Below are 19,408 nucleotides of genomic sequence, written 5' to 3'. Positions count from 1 at the left end.
CAGAGCCGAGAGCAGCGCACACACATTTCTATTCTCCGTATCCAGAGGGCAGTGCGGAACTGTCAGCCAAAACAATGTCCGAGGGGCGCTTCCCCCTCACTCCAGCAACCCCTCCGCCCCAGGACTCCGGCTCAGTCACTAGCTCGCCTCCGCTTTTCCGGGTATCCTTCTCCTGCCTCCAGGAGCCCAAACAACGCCCCAGCCACACGCCCGGAGCGGCGCCACCAGAATTCACCTCACCGAGCCGTAAGCCACGACATCCCTGCGCCCCTTTCTCTGGGTGCGCGCGCGCTCCAGAACAATGCTAGTCGGGGCGAGAGAGTGCGTCACCCCACCCTTTTTCGGGGAAATGGTAAAGTCAACCTCTAAAGCTCAGTAGTGGCGGAAGGGCTCAAAAAAAGTGAGGAGAGGGAGAAAAGGCTGCTCATCTGCTGTCTACGGAAGAGCCATTCTCGACCTGGGGCGGGTGGCGTGGGGAGGACAGCTGGCTGGCCCCCGTGGTCCCAACCCGCTCTTGTGAGAGAGGCTTTGGGGATGTCCTGACCTTGAGGGAAAGGTTCGGGATGTAAAGCGCGAAAGGAGGGCATATAGAGGTTCTTCCAGCCGCTCCGAGGAGACGCATAGGCTGCCCTGCTATTCTGCATTTTAATAATAACAAATAAAGGGGAGGAGGGCAGAAGTAGAAGGTGAAGGTCCCACAAGGAGAAACTGGAATGGCGGGTGAGAGGTATGATCTTCCTTCAGCGAGAAGGGGAGGGAATGAAAGGCAGCCCCGCGAAGTACTACTCACTCTGAGAGGAGTCGGTAGCCAGCAGGACTAGCAATAAGGCAGCAGCTGGAGCCGGCGGCGGCTGCATGATGCGGCTTGGGCTGAGCCCTCTGACCGGCCGAGAGGAGCTGGGCGGTCTGGTGCAGGAGGAGGGAGCGCAGCTACTGTCGGAGCGAGGCAGCGAGAATGCTGCTGCTGCTGAGCACAGCGGGGGAGTCGCTTGTGCATTTGAACCAATCAATTGAGAAAGTTCGCACTCAGGCAGGCTCCAGCCCCAGCGACACACCTAGTGCTTCCCGCGCCCTCGGTGCAGGAGAGCCAGCTGCTGACTGCAGGAGGATGGAGGGCACGAGAGAGAGGCTGTGCGGAGCTGACAGGAAGAACCCGGTGACCCGCTGGCGCTAGTCCTCCTGCTGCTGCTGCTGCTCTCCAGTGCCGGAGCCGGCTCTCAATGGCTCTGATCATGTGAGTGCACCAGATCCTGTTGAAAGGTATGGAGCCCGGGGAGGGTGTGCACATACTTTCCCTCCAGCCCCTCACCTTGTTTGTTTTTTATTCTGACACGGAAAAGCCGTTCTGGGCAAGCAGTAAACAGGCCTGCATGTATGTTATGGGGGTCTGGACTGTGCTTCAACAGTGTTTCCGGAGTGGTTTGCAGAAGGCACACTAGCAAGCAAATCATAATTCAATTCAAACAATATTTTTTTAAAAAAGGTAAAACAATTTAAAGAGCCAGCTGTGTTCATTTTTGATGCCAGAAATCCAACTGTGTAGGTGCCAGGCAGGTTTCCCTGAGGAGAGCATTGCACCAGCGAGGTGCCACAGTGTAAAAGACCCTCTCCTTTGCTGCTGCCACCTGCCTCACCTCAGACACACCCAAAGAAGACCCTATGAAAATGACCCTAGTGCATGGGCAGGTCGGTGTGGTAGGAGCATTCAGCCCACACGTGGAGGAGAGTCAGTCACATATATGCCAATGGTACATACAGGTATATTTGGCTGCAAAGTCACATGGCGCACACATGGGACTTTCTATGCAGCAATAAACTGCAGGATATTTACAACTTGTGTGCAAGTTCCAATCATGATTTTACTCCCCATACATATGCAGCTGCAGGCTTGCACATTACTTCCTAGTGCCATCTTCCCATTTTTTAATCCACAAGCTGAGCAGAGACCTAACAGAATTTTCACATTGCCACTTGCCTGTCCGCTCTTGCCTTCCAAGAAAAAAACATTCTCTCCCCCAGTCATCACAAACATGGTAATAAAAGAGCAGGTTCTTTTCTGCAAAGCTGTGGCCAATCCAGCTTGTACATATGAGATTTTTTTAAAAATACAGACTTATTTATTTTAGATATTTGCATTTCAGCAACTTTCTGCTGCATAATGCAATGCCCAAGATGGCTTTTTTAAAACAACAAAGTAAAATACAATATAAAATTATAAAACTTGCAGTGTAAAACAATGAAACATAACACAACAAAGCAACCATCATTCTTACAACATGGAGGACAAATCTATCAGTGGCTACTAATCTGGTGGCTATAGGCCACCTCCAGCCTAGGGATGTGCACGAACCAGTCCAGAGGGGGGTGTTCTTTAAGGGCGGGGAGTGCACTTACCCCTCCTGCCACTTTTCCCGCACCAGCGCTCCTTCTTTTAAAAAAACTTCTTGGGGTGGCAGTGTACCTCTCTGCTGCCCCTGCCTGTTTTTGGCTGGAAGTGGCCGGAAATACCGTGGGCATGCACACATGTCAAATGTGTGGGCACACGTGCAGCGTCCGCATGTGGTACTTCAGGCCACTTTCAGTCAAAAACGGGGGCAGGGGCAGCTGGGAGGTACACTGCTGCCCCAAGAAGTTTTTTTTTAAAAGGAGTGCCGGAGGGGGGAATGTGGCGGGAGGGGTACATGCACCCCCCCATCCTTAAAGAACCCCCACCATTGAGGCGCAGTTCCGTGCACACCCCTACTCCAGCCTCAGAGGCAAGATGCCTCTAAATACCAATTGCTGGGGAACATCAGCAGGAGAGAAGGCATGCCCTCAGCTCTTGCCTGTGGTTTTCCCAGAGGCATCTGGTAGGCCTCTGTGTGAAATAGGATGCTGAACTAGATAGGCCTTGGGACTGATTCAGCAAGGATGTTCTCATGTAACATTAACATGCATTGCAAACCTTTCTCATGAGATTGGCCACATCCTCCCGGGTCATGTATGTCATTTAAAGATGTTGAAAGTGGCCCTGTGATGTATATTATGGTTCTCCGCACTCATGTCTTAGAATTATTCTTTCATCACATATATAACTTGTCTACTGCTAATTCTTAACACTTGCTGTGAAAACAAACATTTACAGTCAAAGGATTATATTTTAAATCATATTTTTAAGATGGAATAGGAACCAGACTTGTCCATTGCTAAGTCACATGTACATATGTTAATGCAACTTTTTCATTTGATTTATTTTTTTAAAACTTTTTTTCCCACAAGCATCACTTGGGACAGTTCTTTTAGGATGGGCATCTCCAGAAACAGTGTGTGACATATTTTAGTTGTGGGAGGTGTTCATGTAGTGCATTGCAAGAACAGGATAAGAAAACAATTCATGTGCTTTTAATATTTGCTTCTGGGGAAAAGAAAAGAAGCTCCTCCTATATTCAATTAAATTTCATCTCTGAGCATATTCATTGCCAAAACTATATCATATTAAGTGTATGACAGTACTGCAAAAATGATACAACACTGTCAATAGCAAACACTCCAGTGCAGTTATTTAGGGCTGGTAGATTGTTTTACCAAATACTTAAAAATCTTTAACTTTTAGACCTCTGAAAAAAAAAAAAAAAAATCTGTGATGCAGACCATTATTATCCCAATTATACAGATAGCAAACTCAAACTTGAGCTCCAATTCTATTTAAAATTCCTTTGGAATAAGCACAATTTAACACAGAAAGTTAACTGAATAAACATCTATGAGATCAGACAGCATGTTTCTTTGAGAATGGTTCAGATAGTACTCCTGGGCATTTTCTGAACTACGAGATTTGCAACGGGTAAAGCATTGCAAAGTGTGACAGAATAGTGCAACGGTTTAAAACTGAGAGTAAAGCCTTATTCAATGCTTCGTTGTAGGCTGGTGGCCATTCATATTTTCTGTCTATTGCAACATGTTTTCAAGGCAGGACTGTCCATATTCTCCTTGAAATGTGTTTATCTTCTCCTCCTCCTGCTCCATTTGGACCAATGGAGTTGTGGGGAAGGAGGTGACATGAATATTTTTTGTAGCTTCTCAGCTGCCTCACACAAAACTGCCAGTAGGGGGAAGCACAGTTCCAAAACAAGAATCTAGCTTTGTTTTACATCATTCCAGTTTTGCACAAGGAATAACGGGGGTGGTGGTGGTTTAAAAAATAAAAGAGGGGGAGTGGGGTGCATGAGGAGATCCTTTGGAGTGACAAAACAAGGGAACTGCTTGTTGTGCGGCATGGAGTGAAAGAGAATCCTGTGGTGAGCCAGGAAGGGGGAAAGACAGGAACTGGTGCCCCTCCAGAGAAATAAATAAATAGGAGAGAGGAGGTGGAGGGGAGGGGAGCATTCCTCCAGTGAGGGCTGTGGGATTGCACAGAAGTAAATGATTTAATTCAGTGGACTTCCTCTTCAGTAAAAAGTGCATGAGAAAGGGTTGGGTTCAGAAATCTGCTCAGTTGCACTAGTATGAGTCTCTAGTCAAAGTAGCAAATTAAAAGGGGGGGTGCACAAAAGGACCCGGGTGGAAAAATAATAATAAAATCCCTCCGATCTCCTCCCTCCCATTCCCCTTCTGTGTTGACAAGCTTAAGTTATATTGGAAACAAGTGGAGGAGGAGGGAGGTGTGGGATTTGGGATCTGTGGGGAGAAAAGGAGGGGAAAGCCAAGATTTCTCCCTGCCTGTTTCTCTTCTGGGGGCAGAGGAAACAAGCATGGGTGGCGGCGGCGGCACTGTCAATTCTGCAACACACTGCAATGCATAAACTCCATTGTAAGCCTGCCTACCACACAAAAAAAGCTACTTTCCTGCAACACTATTACCATGTTATAGGGCCATAACACATCATTTAAATTTGAAACAAGGCATCGGAAATATGGATGGCACCCTGCTGACAGCTCAGCGAGTGCAATGTCAAAACACTGTCAATATGGAGGGGCTCTTATGGGACACGTGGCAGTGTATAATCTGGACAATGACCTGCATATCAGTTTGCTGTTCAAAATATCTGTATTTTGTAGCTGGCCCAGTCCTCTTGCAAAAAGCAATCCAATAGGAATTATGGAGCAGTATGCATCATTGTTTTCAAGCAACTAACTACTAATTTTATAAAGGGAAATACTTAAGCTGTGAAAAAATATTTGAAATATTTATGGTAATTACAAAGTTGAGATCTCTCTCAAGAGAGCTCTAAAACTAAAAAAGAAAAAAAGGATTTATTTATTTTTTACCTGAGAATACAACACAGCCTGGGAATGTGTCAAAATATTCTTTAGAAACATTCCAATCTGGAACTTGGTGTTTTAGTTTTGTAATTGTATTTCCCACCCAGGTGCCAGGAAATGAAGCATGGCTCTCAAAGACAGGAAATGTTGGGCTGTTTTGTCCCCGCAGTGTCTGCCTTAGTAAATTCTCAGTGTGATTTCCTTTAATTGGAGGTTGAATCTGGCATATGAAAACAATTTTTGATTTAAAATTGACCAGGAGACAACCCTGTGCATCCAATTCAGGATATTATTACAATACTGGAAGGAGCCTGATATGAATTTTGAGTGTTTCATCAAAATCCCAGGAATTGTTCTGGTCTTACTTCACCTGATCATAATTAAATCTGAAAAAATGTATATCTTATTATGATCCCAATGACAGCTACTTTAAGCTGTTAGGGGACAATTATATAAATATGAGTGCAGTCCACTTCCCAGTAAAGTCAAATAGCACACATACAAATGATTTTAATTGGGGTTTGGGTTACATTTCAGATACCATGAGAGACATCCATATGCAGAAAGATATTTCTTCATGCAGATCTTCCCTTCTGTCCATGCAGATAGGTTCTGTGGTAGGAGGGGAGAAACCTGGATTGGGAGAAAGGCTTTCCCAGCAAGAAGTGAACACCAGTGCAGTAGCCAACAGTGCTGACCCTCTGTTCAGCAGGAAGAGTGGTACAGGAAATCCTTCAATGCAGCATCGTATCAAGGCCAGATGGTTTCAGATTAAGTATTAAAAGTATTTGTTTCCTGCAAGACATTGTATTTGCACAGTGAATAAAATACTTCCCACAATCTCATGTTTTCTAGGCAATATGGAACATGAAACATTATTACTTGAATTTCAAGTTCTGTTATCAGTGTTTGTAAACCTTTACTCTGAAGGCAGCTTTTTTGCTGCTCCTCCCCTCTTTTTTTAAGCCTTGGCGTGTACACCTGTGGAAAACATATTTCATAAATAAAATTTCATTTTAAGGTGAAGACTAAAAAAAAATGTAATGTATGAATCAGGCCTGAGTTGATGGCCATCACTATATCTTGGTAGAAAGGCTATCATGTGGAAAAAGTACTGCCTTTTGTCTGTCCTTGACCTACTAACGATCAATTTTATTGAGTGATCTTGAATTCTAACACTGAGCAGTATTCACTCCAAATATCCACACTCCATACATCCTGCATAATTTTACTTTCTATAAGCACCCACCCCTTTAGCCATCGCTTTCAAAAGTAAACACTCCCAAATGCTTCAGCCTTTCCTTGTAGGAAAGGTGCTCTGTCTTGACTGGGACCTAGATCACCTTCCTTATAAGGAAAGGCTACAATATATGGGGCTTTTTAACTCTAATCCAGAGTCATGATCTTTTACACATGAGTAGGACCTGCTCCCAAGTAGTCCCATTGGATCCCCCCCCCAACTTTTTCAGACCACAGAACCCACATTAATATAAATTTCACTCCAGGAGAGTGCAGCAATGACCCCCCCATATCCCAAACATAGCATAGCACAACTTACTGAGAATGGGATTCAGCTAAGAAAAATGAACACTTCAAACCCCACACCAAAGATCCATATTTCAGCAGCTCAGTTCTCAGCATTTCAGCTGCAAGGACACTCCGTGACTGACCTAACAGCAATCTGGGAGCTTGTCAAGTGCATTCTAACGGCCATTCTCCCACTATCATCACAACTTTTCTTGGTTTCTTGTCAATTCTCCTCGGGCACACACTTCTTGGGTCTGTCTTGTGTCTCATAACGCCTACACAAGTCAATGATCTGCTGTCCATCCAAGCCAAACACAGATGACAGTGCTTCTCTTTGTGAATGTGGTTGCATCTCTGGGGGTATGTCTGGCTTTTTGTGTCTCATAATGCCTATACAAGTCAATCCTTTGCTCAGGAGATCCTCTGTCAGCTGTAAACCGAGGGGGAAAGGTATTCCCCACCATAATTCCTTTAGGACAGATTCAGACGAACACAGCCTTGTACATGTGATAATGTCATTGCTGCAACATCTGCCCTGATGTCACTGGTGGGTGTGCCGATGCACTCTTGGGACATCCTTACATAAGAACAGCCCTGCTGGATCAGGCCCACGGCCCATCTAGTCCAGCATCCTGTTTCACACAGTGGCCCACCAGATGCCGCAGAAAGCCTATAGGCAGGAGTTTAGGGCATGCCCTCCCTCCTGCTGTTACTCCCCTGCAACTGGTACTCAGAGGCATCCACCGCCCCTACTTGCTGTGGGCTATGACCAGGCAAAAATATCCATCAGACAGAGGATAATGGACATAAAATGCCAAATCGATATAGGCAGGGCCCCATACTTCCTCATTTTTGAAATACTCAGATACTCTGCTTCTCCCACTGGATATCTATCACAGCTGGAAGTCCCAAACCACAGGAGGACTCAATGCTATGCCCTACCTACAACCTTATTAGAAGGCAGATACAGAAAGATGCCACCTGTGGAGCGGCTATGCTCCTACTGCGATACTGGGCAGGTTGAAACCACAGTGCACACCCTCCTCTTCTGTCCACTTTATAGAGACAATCACGCTAATCTCATTCTGCCACTATTACTCAAATTCCCAGGATGCCCAACCCAATTCTACACCTCTTTGCTGCTCTCTGATGATGAATCCACTATCACGCATAACATTGCCATATTCTATGGGGCAGTGTGCAAGATCCACGGGGTCCTGACAGCCAGCAGGTCCTGATCGGGATGACCTCTGTGCTCAGCTATACTGCCACACGAAAGTCTTTACACTCCTGCATTTGTATGGTTTCTATGCATTTTACCCATACTCTGCTTATATACTTTACTTTAAACGTTTTTTTTAAAATTTAAATTTTAGACCTTTAGTACACTGCTTACACAGCTCAACTGCCTTTATAGTCTTTTACATTCTTATAATTTTAAACCTTGTCTTGTGTATTTTAGACATACGCTGCTTACCATTTTATGCTTGTACAAATGCATTTTATCCACACCCTACACCCCTCATCTATGCTAGTACTTACTTATGCTGGTGTAAGACCGTAAAAGAGATGATTTGATTTGATTTGAGGTTTACCATCTTATATAACCTGAGAGCATCCACATACTTGACAGCCTCACTGTTCACCTTTTACTCTAGATCCTTTATAAATAAATGAAGGTTTGACTGAGCACATTAGATCCATTGATTTTACCATTAAAAGGCATGGGGTTACTTTTGCAGGATTGGGTCCAATCTAGCACCAAAAATCCATATATCTGGTTGTTTTTAATTTTAGTTTTCTCTTCTTCTCAGCATTAGAATTCAATTTATATAATATATAATATTATTCAGTACTTGCCACTTGCCTAAGGAGTGAAAGTTCCAAGTGCTTCAACTTTTCAGCTCCAAAACACTAGAGACTTACAGTGGCCAAATACAGACGTAGCACAAAACTGGAATTAAACGGGGCAGAGGTTGGAACTCCATTTTATTGAAATTTGTGCAACTGAAGTTTCGAGCAAAAAGCAACCTGTGATTTGCCTCACCAAACTCCAGTGTGAACCTTCAGTTTGCACAAAGGTTCACTGCCAAGACCTCTGATTTGGCCACCGAAACATTACGTGCAATCCTGGACGCAGCCATAACTGCAGTTTTGTGCTGATTTTCAAACCGCAATCATAGAGATGACGGCACAGACTCTCCCGGGAATGTGGCCACTCCATGGCTGTGGCACTTCTTGCTGGCCTGCTCTCCAAGTAGTAGCCCCGCCCCTCCTGTCGCCTATCAAGCTGTGGATTTGCCCAAAAATAGATGCCGAAAAATATATAAGGGATTGCACGACAAAACAGCAGCAAAATGGGTGAGACCGTGCAAAAATAATGGTAATAATAGCAATAGGAATTGAATGATTTGTTTTCCCGGAGTGAGATGTAGGAGGATAGAGCTCTCCAAAAAATACTTTCAGAGGAAATGGAAGCTTTGCAGCTCTGATGAAGAATGTTCTAAATGGGCTGGAGAATTTAGCTCTGCTTTAGACAGACATTTGTGTACAGATTTGCTGACTAGCTATTGCACTTGCAACTTCTGCAATTGGAACTTTTGCAGTTTTTTTCATGAAGAACAAGACAGCTCTGCTTCAGATAGACAATTGTGTACAGATTTGCTGACTAGCTATTGCACTTGCAACTTCTGCAATTGGAACTTTTGCAGTTTTTTTTCATTAAGAACAAGACTCTCCTGTACCAATTGATTATTTGGATGTTCAGGACCTACGTTCATTATGTACTATTCACACTCATTGTATTTATGCAGTTAAAGTTTAAGTGATTTGTATATCAAAAACCCTTTGAGGTCTTTTTTTTGTATATACTCAAAAAAATAATAATGGATATTTTCACAACATTGAAAGTGTTTGGATTTTGTCACAATAATGTATAGGTTGGATTCTTCTTATGAATAAGAGTTTTGATAGTGCTGTATGTTTGGGGAGTGTTATCAATTCCTATTGCTATTATTACCATTATTTTTGCACGGTCTCACCCATTTTGCTGCAAAAATAGATGCCGCCATGTCCCATCCCAAGCTTGTCAGCCTGTCAAGTGCCTGTCACAAAGGGGCATTCCCGCTCTGTCCCTTGCCCCCCACCTGGCAAGCAGGAAGGAAAGGGGACAGGATGACAGGGCTGGCACGAAGTGTTTTGCTCCTCGGTAATGAAGCGACAATGATGTATGTTCACAAGCACAAACACTCCAGGTGGCAACATAAGCAGGGCACCCCATCACAGTGCCAGTGGCTGGGTGTGTGTGCCCAGGGACAGGTTTAAAAGGCCTGGGATTCTTGAGCAGCCAAGTTCTATTTTTTTCACAGAAAGGTTGGGGAAGAGGGGCCCACAGCCCCTTCCCCTTGGGGTTTTGTGGTGCCTAGGCTTATTCATGAGCACAGCTGGTCACCAGGATCAGCATTGCTCCAGTCAGAGGAGAGATTTGACATATGTGATGACTACGGATGGCGACCTGACGTGGACTGTGATTGCTCAAAAGAGTGCCAGGCCATTGGGACACCCCCACACAACTCATGAGAAGATCCGTCAGAGGGGAAGGGAGAGAATTGTCAAGCAAAATTGCTAATAATGTACGATGATACAACAACCCCTTTTCCCACAGATTGCTCTCTCACAAGAGTGTCAGGCCATTGGTGCTCTATATCGAGCCAGGTTGCTCTATGGAGGAAAGCCATGGGGATGGGTACCCCGGTGACTTCTCCCCCTGCCAAGTAGCTATCAGAGCTTGCCCCCTGCCAGCCCATCTGCCCATGTGGGTATGTGTACTCTTGCTTCTGCCCTGAAATGGCAACCCCACTCTCCTGGAGCTGCTGGAAACCGGGGCACCCCTCTCCTGTGATTCCCCACACCAGCAGATCTGCATACACCACAACACCAGACTGAACCCAGGAATTCTGAATACATTGAGTAAAGATCCATCCCCACACATGGTGTCCCCCCACCATCTGCAAACACAGCCAGGCTCTGACACAAGGAGCGTCAAAATCTCCTTTGGGTATATCTTTTTAACGAAAGGCGGTATATAAATGCAAAAATAAATAAAAAAATAAAAAAATAAAATATGCAAAACGCCAAAGGGAAGGAGGAGTTGCAGTGCTTCTGTTCTATCCTTTACCATGGAGAGTTGGGGGGCCCACACAAGCGGGGCCCTTGTTGGGTTAGCTCAACTTATAAGCATGAAGTCCAATGGGAGACCTAAGGCTTAAAGCCACATGGTCCTCCTCAATAGACTGGCCCTCTCAAGAGAGGGATAGCCCACCAGCAGCAAGCTGCAAATAGAGCAGGAATGTACATTGGTCTGCATGGACTACTTTGATGGAGTGCATCCTAGGTCATGGTGAGACAGACCCCCAGGATCCTTTGCCCTCCCTCATATACATATCCCCTCCTAGGCTGGGTAACAGAGAAATATTAACACACACACCCCAAACCACCACCCCAAAATCATGCTTGTGTGGGACAATTTAGATGCAGGGCTCTTAGGAGGGTGGCGGTGCCATCTGTTTGAAGAAGTGCTGGCATGGCATGGCATTTAAAGGAATGTAAATGCACTTTCCATGCAGAGGGTGGCAGATGGCTTTGAAAATGCATGATCGTGCTTGGCACACCTCCTTCCAGATCATAGCCAATCGCAGCTGCTCTGCTGATGTGTTGACACTTTGCCTGCAGTCTGGCTATGGAGTCTGAGGTCATTTCCACCTGCCATTTTGAATAAAAGGGTCATTTTCTGACTTGTTTTTGTAGTGGGTTTTTGTTTGTTTGTTTTTTACAAACATGATTTTTCACGGGGGGGGGGAATGAAAATTGCAGCATTTGGGGGACATTGCTGGACAGAGCACGGAAAGAGACTTCCCCCTCCAATTTCCTCCACTTTCTGTGCCCTTTTTTGCACATTTTTGCTGGCTAGGGAACCTAACCCCCCTCCCCAATTCCCATTGTCCTAATGCCCCATTATCTGCAATTTTGCAATCCATAGCACCTCCCCCCCCCACCGTGGAATGGAACCCTCGTGGATAAAGGGGTTCTCCTGTATTGCTAAAGGTCTGTATTGCATAGCTAAGAAACTGTTTCCACCTCTGTGTGCTGTCATTTACCTGTGAGAATAGCCAAGGATGGCCTCTTAAGCCACCTATGAACATTCGTGCCTCAGGGATGTACAGAGATATTCTAAGATGCCCCTCAACCCTGGAATTTCAGGCTGTATGATTAGTGAATTACTGTTGAAAGTGTTGGGAACTCTCTCTGGTAAGAGAAACCCTTTTTCATTATACCAGAGTGCACAGAGGCACAACATAGCAGAATTTAGTTAGGCATGCGTGTATGCTGAGAGTAAAGTAACTTGGAGCCAGTTCATAGTTTAAAATAAATATAAATGGTATTTATTAGAGAACTCCATTCTAGATAGGAAAGTAAGGAGTTAGGATCTCTAATCTAGCTAGCTAGCTGGATGCAGATGGATTCTGTATCTCTGCACACATGGTGCAGGGGAGAGGAGCTTGCATGTTGCAAGGGAGAAGGAAGGGAAGAGAAGGGAGAGAGGAAGGAAGTGGCTGGAAGGAAGGAAGTCCCTAAGATTAGCAATCTACATATCAAAGGGATAGTGTCAGAGCAGTAGAGAAGGGATGACCAATGTCTTGACCCTCTAGCCCAGTGATTCTCAAACTTGGGTCCTCAGGTGTTATTGGACTTCAACTCCCATAATCCCCAACCAAAGGCCACTGAGGCTGGGGATTATGGGAGTTGAAGTCCAATAACACCTGAGGACCCAAGTTTGAGAATCCCTGCTCTAGCCCTCTGACTCACTAGTTTGTCCTCCTATGTCATTGAGACAAGAGACAGCGCATAGTCCTTCACTTCCAACAGAAAGGAGGGTGGGATTCCTGTGTCACACTGTAACTAGGTCCACCTTTTGTAATAGTTTGGGTAACCCCTCCCTCCCCCACACCACAAATTGCCAAATATCCATGTGGTCCTGCCCACTGAAAGGCTTGGGCTTTCACTTTAATGCCTACGAATCTCAGAATATATGCCACAAAGGGAGGAATTTTCTGATATTAAACATATGTTTATATAAGGTGTAACACTTAATAGTTAAAATTGTCATTCCTTGCGCCCATCTGCATGCTGCACCCTAGGCAGCTGCCTCATCACTACCCCTTGTACCAACTCTGTGCATGGCTACACATGGAATAAAGTTATTTAATAAACAATACATACTTGTTTTTCTGTGTCAGTTGAAACTGTAGCAGTTTCCATAAAAGACAAGAAAAATGGAACAGGGCAATGACAATAGAAAGTAAGCATCACATTCTTTTTCACTTTGTTTAACTTTTATGGGTTCCAGACAAGCGCAGCATGGTATTTATCAGCAAGAATTATGTTTGTTATCAGTTACAAATGAGAGGGGAGGATAGCACATGGCTTTTATCCTTGTCTAACAAGGACTTTTACAAGACACATTGTGAAATTGTTGCACTAGATTCAAAAGGCAATCAAGCCATGCACTTTTCTGTAATAATAAAATATGTGCTCTTACCAAATTGAATAAAATGGGATGTTGGCTGAGTAAACAATTTTTGTTCAGTTTTCCTTAGGTGACCTTATCAGCACGTAGATTTGTTTTTATGACAGCAAGTAATTTGCTCAGCCAAAACCAGAACAAATCAGAGGATGTACGACATGCCTCATGCAACCAAACTTCAGCCATTGCATCACATGTATTCTCTGTCAAATGAAAGATGAATTGAAGTTTCATCTCAAGGGCAGGGAAATCCTTGCTAAATGTGGGATTTAGAAGCAGAAAGGTGAAGAGATGTAGACGTAAGATAGTGCTATTATGATCTCTCACCACAAGTTAAATCTCTTAGGATTTTCTTCCTTAGAATGAAATTCTGCACATTCCAATTTGTTAGCACAACTAAGCCATTTTCTTGTGCTAGTGCAGCTTTGGTCATTTGGCATGTCAGCCAATGAAAAGGACATCTGGATAGGCTCGTGCATTTCGATTCGGGTACAAAATGGTTTGTGCCCGAAAATGGCAATTTCGGAAGTTTTGTAACCAAAACAAAATCAAGAATTAAAAAACAGAGATTTTTGTTTCCAAATCGAAATGACTTTGTTTCGGACAGAATGCTTTGTTCTTCGGGAAAGCACTGCAATTGAAATTGACTTCTCTGACTCTCTCCACTCCAGAGCTGAACCACTGAGTGATTAGCAGAAGATAAGATATGCAAAAAGCTTTTGAGCTTGAATGGTTTAGTTAAATATGTGTTGTATTCAGTGTGATTGAAATGCAAACTGACCTTGCAAAGAGATTTGGAAGACAGCATTTTGAGACAGAAATACCCAAATATCTTTGGGAGTGCAATACAATTCCAAACCTCTTGCTAAAAGCCATGGTATAAATTGTGTGGAGAAGCTTTTCGAGAAGCTGGTTAGGAAAGTTCTGAAATTACACAGGTTTTTCTTTCCAATGATTTAGAAAGAATCTCTTGACTTGTTCAGGGGTCTTTTGAAGAGCTATTTTGTTTTTCTTTTGATTTTTATGAGTTATAGTGGTGTCTAAGTTTTGTTGCCCAAGTTGAGCAGTCTAATATAATTCAGGCCACAATATAATTTGGTGGGACATGATGTCTAAGCAAGTGGTTCACAACTTTTGCCACTGCAGGGACAGGTCATCCCCATGGGACTACAGGAGACAAAGGGAGGGGTGGGGAATATCCCTGTCAATTTATTGACATCCCCAGGAATCTTAGTTGCTTCTCTATTTCTTGTAACCATGATGCATGGTTTTGCACTTTCTTAAATGCAGTGATGATAAATCTCAACAATTCTGAACAGTAGGCTGATTTGTTTGGGCTACGGCTCACTCTACTTCAGTTAAATGAAGCTTTGAAGCTGTTCCATAGTACCAAGGTAGTTTTATTTTATTTTTATTTATTTTTTTACATTTTATATCCCGCTCTTCCTCCAAGGAGCCCAGAGTGGTGTACTACATAATTAGGTTTCTCCTCACAACAACCCTGTGAAGTAGGTTAGGCTGAGAGAAATGACTGGCCCAGAGTCACCCAGCTAGTATCATGGCTGAATAGGGATTTGAACTTGGGTCTCCGCAGTCCTAGTCCAGCACTCTAACCACTACACCACGCTGGCTCATTGGTCCATCTTGCTATCTCAAATGACCTGTGGTCACTGTTCCATGGGGAGGGAGTGTTTTTATTGAAAGATTGCTTGAATCCACAAATGGGTTGTGCTGCTGTGCTAGTGCCACGGGGACCGGCTCATGCCCACTCCAAAATTCTCAAATAACTGTGCCAAAAAATTACATGTCGTTCATCATTCTCTTCACTCTTTCAACTTGTTTATGTGGGGCTTCAGGGGCAAGCATTGGGTTGCGTGGCAGTGCCCCAAGGATGGTGCACCCAGATTACAAATAGGGCAAAGGACTGATTTCTTAGGAATTTTTGAGGTTTACGCATCTTTAAGATTTTTCCCCCATAGGGAATAATGGAGGTTTCAGCAGCCCCATAACTCCACCTGGGGGGCACTGGGATGGCCCGAAGAGAGTGGTGGTGTAGTGCACAGAGGGTGCCAACCACCACCCCTGGATTGCTAACCCATTGGAGTACTGGGCTTTGTTGTTTCTGAGGTATTGAGTTTAGATTCAAATGAGATTTTTAATGAAAAACCATGAATCCACTCTCATATGCTGCTAGGAGAGGAGAGCTGGTCTTGTAGTAACAAGCATGACTTGTCCTCTTAGCTAAGCAGGGTCCACCCTGGTTGCATATGAATGGGAGACTTGATGTGTGAGCACTGTAAGCCGCTCTGGGAAGAGCAGAATGTTCCAAGTTCTCTTCCTGGCTTTTCTAAGATAGGGCTGAGAGAGATTCCTGCCTGCAACCTTGGAGAAGGTCACCAGGAGTCAACACTGACTTGACGGCACGCTTTACCTTTATAGGCTGTTAAGTCATGCAGTTTGCTTGTCTGTTTTTCACTTTTCTATAATGCTTAAGCCTAGTTAACATTTTTCACATCTGCACTTATTTGACATTCCAGTACTAATACCTAGTATTGGTATCACATGACCAGGCAGGCAGATGGGGGAGAAGGCAGGGTTCAACCTACCTTCCCCCAGATGATACCTCTTTATCCTTTGAGCACGCAAGCCACGCACCCACACAACTTGCGCTGCCAGGAGCAGCACAGAGCCACAGAGGCTGGGACTCGTTTTCCTGGCTTCTGCATATCCCACAAGGCACCACGTGATGAATGCAGTGCCTTGGGGGATTCCTGCCCACCCCCATGATGGGCACTCTAGGCACCCATCTCTGTGTCTTGATACACGAGCCCGGCAGGCAGGTTACGGGATCGCTTACTCCCTTAACCTCGGTTAAGAGACGGGGTTAGGAGTGGGGTTAAGCTGGGTGGGAGCGCTGGGATTTGTGTGGATCCCAGCACTCCATACAAGCAGCTGAGCCTGGGCTAGGCTGTTTGTGAGAACAGCCTCCCTCCTGTCTTTTAGGGGATTTTAGTGGACATTGGCTCAGGATCCTTTTAAGTGCTTCAGTTAAAAGAAAGTGCTTCATAGGAAGTGCTTCATAGCAAAATATACTGCATTTACTGCATTTAGAGTTAACATGTGCATGGGAACTGTCAGTGTTGTCATCTGTCTTCCATACAGGAACTATTGTATTTTATAACTTTGGTATATTCTCACTTCCCCAGAAGAAAAATAAGGTTAAACCCTGCCAGCATAGGAGTTCCCTCGCCCCCCAACAAGTTATTTATTTTCCTGTCACTAACTGCAGGACATTTTGAGAGCCAAATACCGACTGTCAACATAGTAATTAATGTTCCATTTCTGTACAAGATTACACTTGATAGAAAATAATTTGCATGTTAGACATCTGTGTCATTATATTTCTCAGACCTTTTGCTTTCAGACAAGATACCACATTTACCATTGCTTGGTCTTTCTGCTGAACGTTTACAGGTATCCCCCCAGAGCTTTGGTGTTTGTTTCATTTAATTGTAATAATAGAGGTAAATTGCACTTTTGAAGTTACACAATTACTTTCAACAATCATGAATTCAGGAAGGAACCAGAAGTGCTCCATCAAGCCTACATAGCTTGTGATCCACAAGGCCAAATGAAGCTCACCACCTGTGTGGCAGCCCACTAAGGATTTGATAAACTGTCTGTCCTTGCTGCTTCCCTGACACTACCAAAACAGAGGGATTTGTCAAGTACCTGGCAGTTCACTAGTGGATTGCATTTGGCTTGGTGGGTTACAAGTTGTGTAAGCCTGAGCTATTTGTTGCTATCAGATACCTCATATTCTTCTTCTGTACAGAACGTCTACATTTGTAGCTTGTCATCCCTTTCCTACAGTCAAGACTCCACAAGACTCCAGACTGTGTATTCCAAACCAACAATTAACTTCTGCATGTCAGTGCTGAGCAATTGTAGTAGGCAACACTTGAGTGGGAGCTGGAAGTCAGGTATCGGAGCTGAGATGATGCCACAGGTAAGAACCAGAGACCACGACAGAGACAGTAAAGACTATCATTGCCCAAGTCCCAGGCTGAAGAGGAAGTCTTTATAGCCCTTCCTGCTGAGAAGAGTCAATGGCAAGAATGGGTGGGTGGAGTCACTCCAGTGTTTAGGATCCCTTACGGCCTAGAGACAGTGATGTAGCCACTATTGAATGGGGGTGATGGAAATGTACCTGGGCCGCTAGTGTCTGGGGCTGCCTGGGGGCCCTTCTCATCTCCCCCAGGGCACCCGACCAATGAGTGAACTGCTTAGAGGCTGGGAGAGGGTGATGGGCAGGTTCTGATTCTGGTCATTTCCATTGTACCAGTGCCAGAAGCACACTGATGCAGGGTTTGTGACTGGCATCAGGGTATACATGCATCATCCATTGTCTACCTCTTTCCCAGGTGGCAAGTATTTGGGATCTCTCACTCGGAGCATGGGAGAGAAAAGAAACACCATCAGCAAAGGAATCACTTAGCTGAATGAGAAAGGGTGACAGTCGGAACAGCCATGCTCCAATGCAAGGGGCATGGCCAGCATCAGAGTACAGAAGCACCACCCATTAGCTTTTCCCAGAGGTAGGTGGTAGCGGTAGCTAGGAGTGCCTATTTTCAACTCAGGCTTGTCTGCCAGCTATGGCCCTTTCTGGACAGAGATAGCCTGGCCACAGTGATCCATGCTCTGGCAACCTCCAGACTGGACTGTTGTAATGCGCTCTATGTGGGGCTGCCCCTGAAGATGGTTTGGAGGCTGCAACTAGTGCAGAATGCAGCAGCAAGACTGCTGATGGGCACTTCTGGCCAGATGCACATCACGCTGGTTTTAAAGGAACTGCACTGGTTGCCAATTAGTGGTGTGCACGGAACCATCTGGCCCAGTTCAGCCCCCAGCGAACCACCCCCCATCCGGTCCTGGACTGCGAACTTTTTTTATTTAAAAAAATTTAAATTACAAGTAAGTACTTGTAGCCGCCATTTTGGCTGCTGCCATGCATGCGCAAATGCCCTCTGCGAGGCTGTAGGCCATGCCCGGCCTCGCAGAGGGCATTTGTGCATGCACGGCCTCGCAGAGGGCATTTGCGCATGCACGGCCAAATGGTGGCCGCTCGCCTTTACGGAGGCCCGAAAGGGCCAAAAAGGCTACATTGACCCTGCTGCGGCAGTGATGAGGGAGGCCGGCAGGGAGAGAGGGAACCCTCGTGGACCCCCCTCCCCTGCGTGGCTACAACAAGCCCCCCAAAGGGGCTACAGGTACTTACTTTTGATTTTTTTTTTTTAAAAAAAATTAAGTTTGCGGACCGGTCCGGGACCGGACTGGTGATTCGATTCCAGTCTGGACAGAACTGGGGGTGGGGTCAGTTCAATCACGAACCTATGAACCCCCGGACCAAACCATCTGACCGCAGACCTCCGGACCGGTTCTGCACATCCCTATTGCCAATTTGCCAACAAGCCTGATTCAAGGTTTTAACATAAAGCCCTGAACAACCTGGGCCCCAAATACCTGAAAGAATGCCTTCTCCCATATAGACCTGCCCGTCAGTTAAGATCCGTAGGAGAAGCCCTCTTGGTAAGTGCCACCATTATAAGCAGTTAAAGAGGCAGGGGCATGTGAGATGGCTTTCTCGGTGGTGGCCCCTAGGTTGTGGAATGCCCTTCCATATGAGGTGCACCAAACTCCGACATTGTGTACATTCAGGAGAATGGTGTAGACACACCTCTTTACCTTGGCCTTAGAAATGTAGTGGTTCTTCCCCTCTCAGGCACTATATATTTTACTGTATTTTTGATTTTATGATGTTGAATTTTATGTTTTATATTGGTTTTATTGTAACCCACTCTGAGACTTTTGGGTATAGGGCAGGCTAGAAATGTAAATACATTAAAAAAAAATAAATGGGTGGTGATGGGCCACAAAGGCCGCGGTCTCCAATCTTCCTATGCCAACTTGTAGCCCTGGTTGTTCACCACATGAAGCAGCAGTGTACAGTTCTAGTTCTAGCAGTTCATGATGATAACTGTTTGCCTGAGAATTCAA

The 19,408-nt window shown here is 45.0% G+C and overlaps 1 protein-coding gene across 3 annotated transcripts in view; it reads right to left on the bottom strand.

Annotated features, from left to right (window-relative positions):
* The window catches only part of GAS6 (growth arrest specific 6), a 70,728-nt gene extending 69,718 nt beyond the window's left edge, over positions 1–1,010 (bottom strand). For all 3 annotated transcript variants that reach the window (XM_053309652.1, XM_053309651.1, XM_053309653.1), the window contains exon 1: positions 791–1,010. In XM_053309652.1, coding sequence (XP_053165627.1) covers positions 791–857 — 67 coding nt within the window. In that variant the 5' untranslated portion in view covers positions 858–1,010. The remainder of the gene's footprint in view (positions 1–790) is intronic.
* Positions 1,011–19,408: the final 18,398 nt, after the last annotated feature.

The sequence above is a fragment of the Hemicordylus capensis genome, chromosome 3 (genome assembly GCF_027244095.1).
Source record: "Hemicordylus capensis ecotype Gifberg chromosome 3, rHemCap1.1.pri, whole genome shotgun sequence".
Classification (NCBI taxonomy): Eukaryota; Metazoa; Chordata; class Lepidosauria; order Squamata; family Cordylidae; genus Hemicordylus; species Hemicordylus capensis.
Note: the sequence above shows the minus strand (reverse complement) of the source record. Positions and strands in the feature narration are given on the sequence as shown.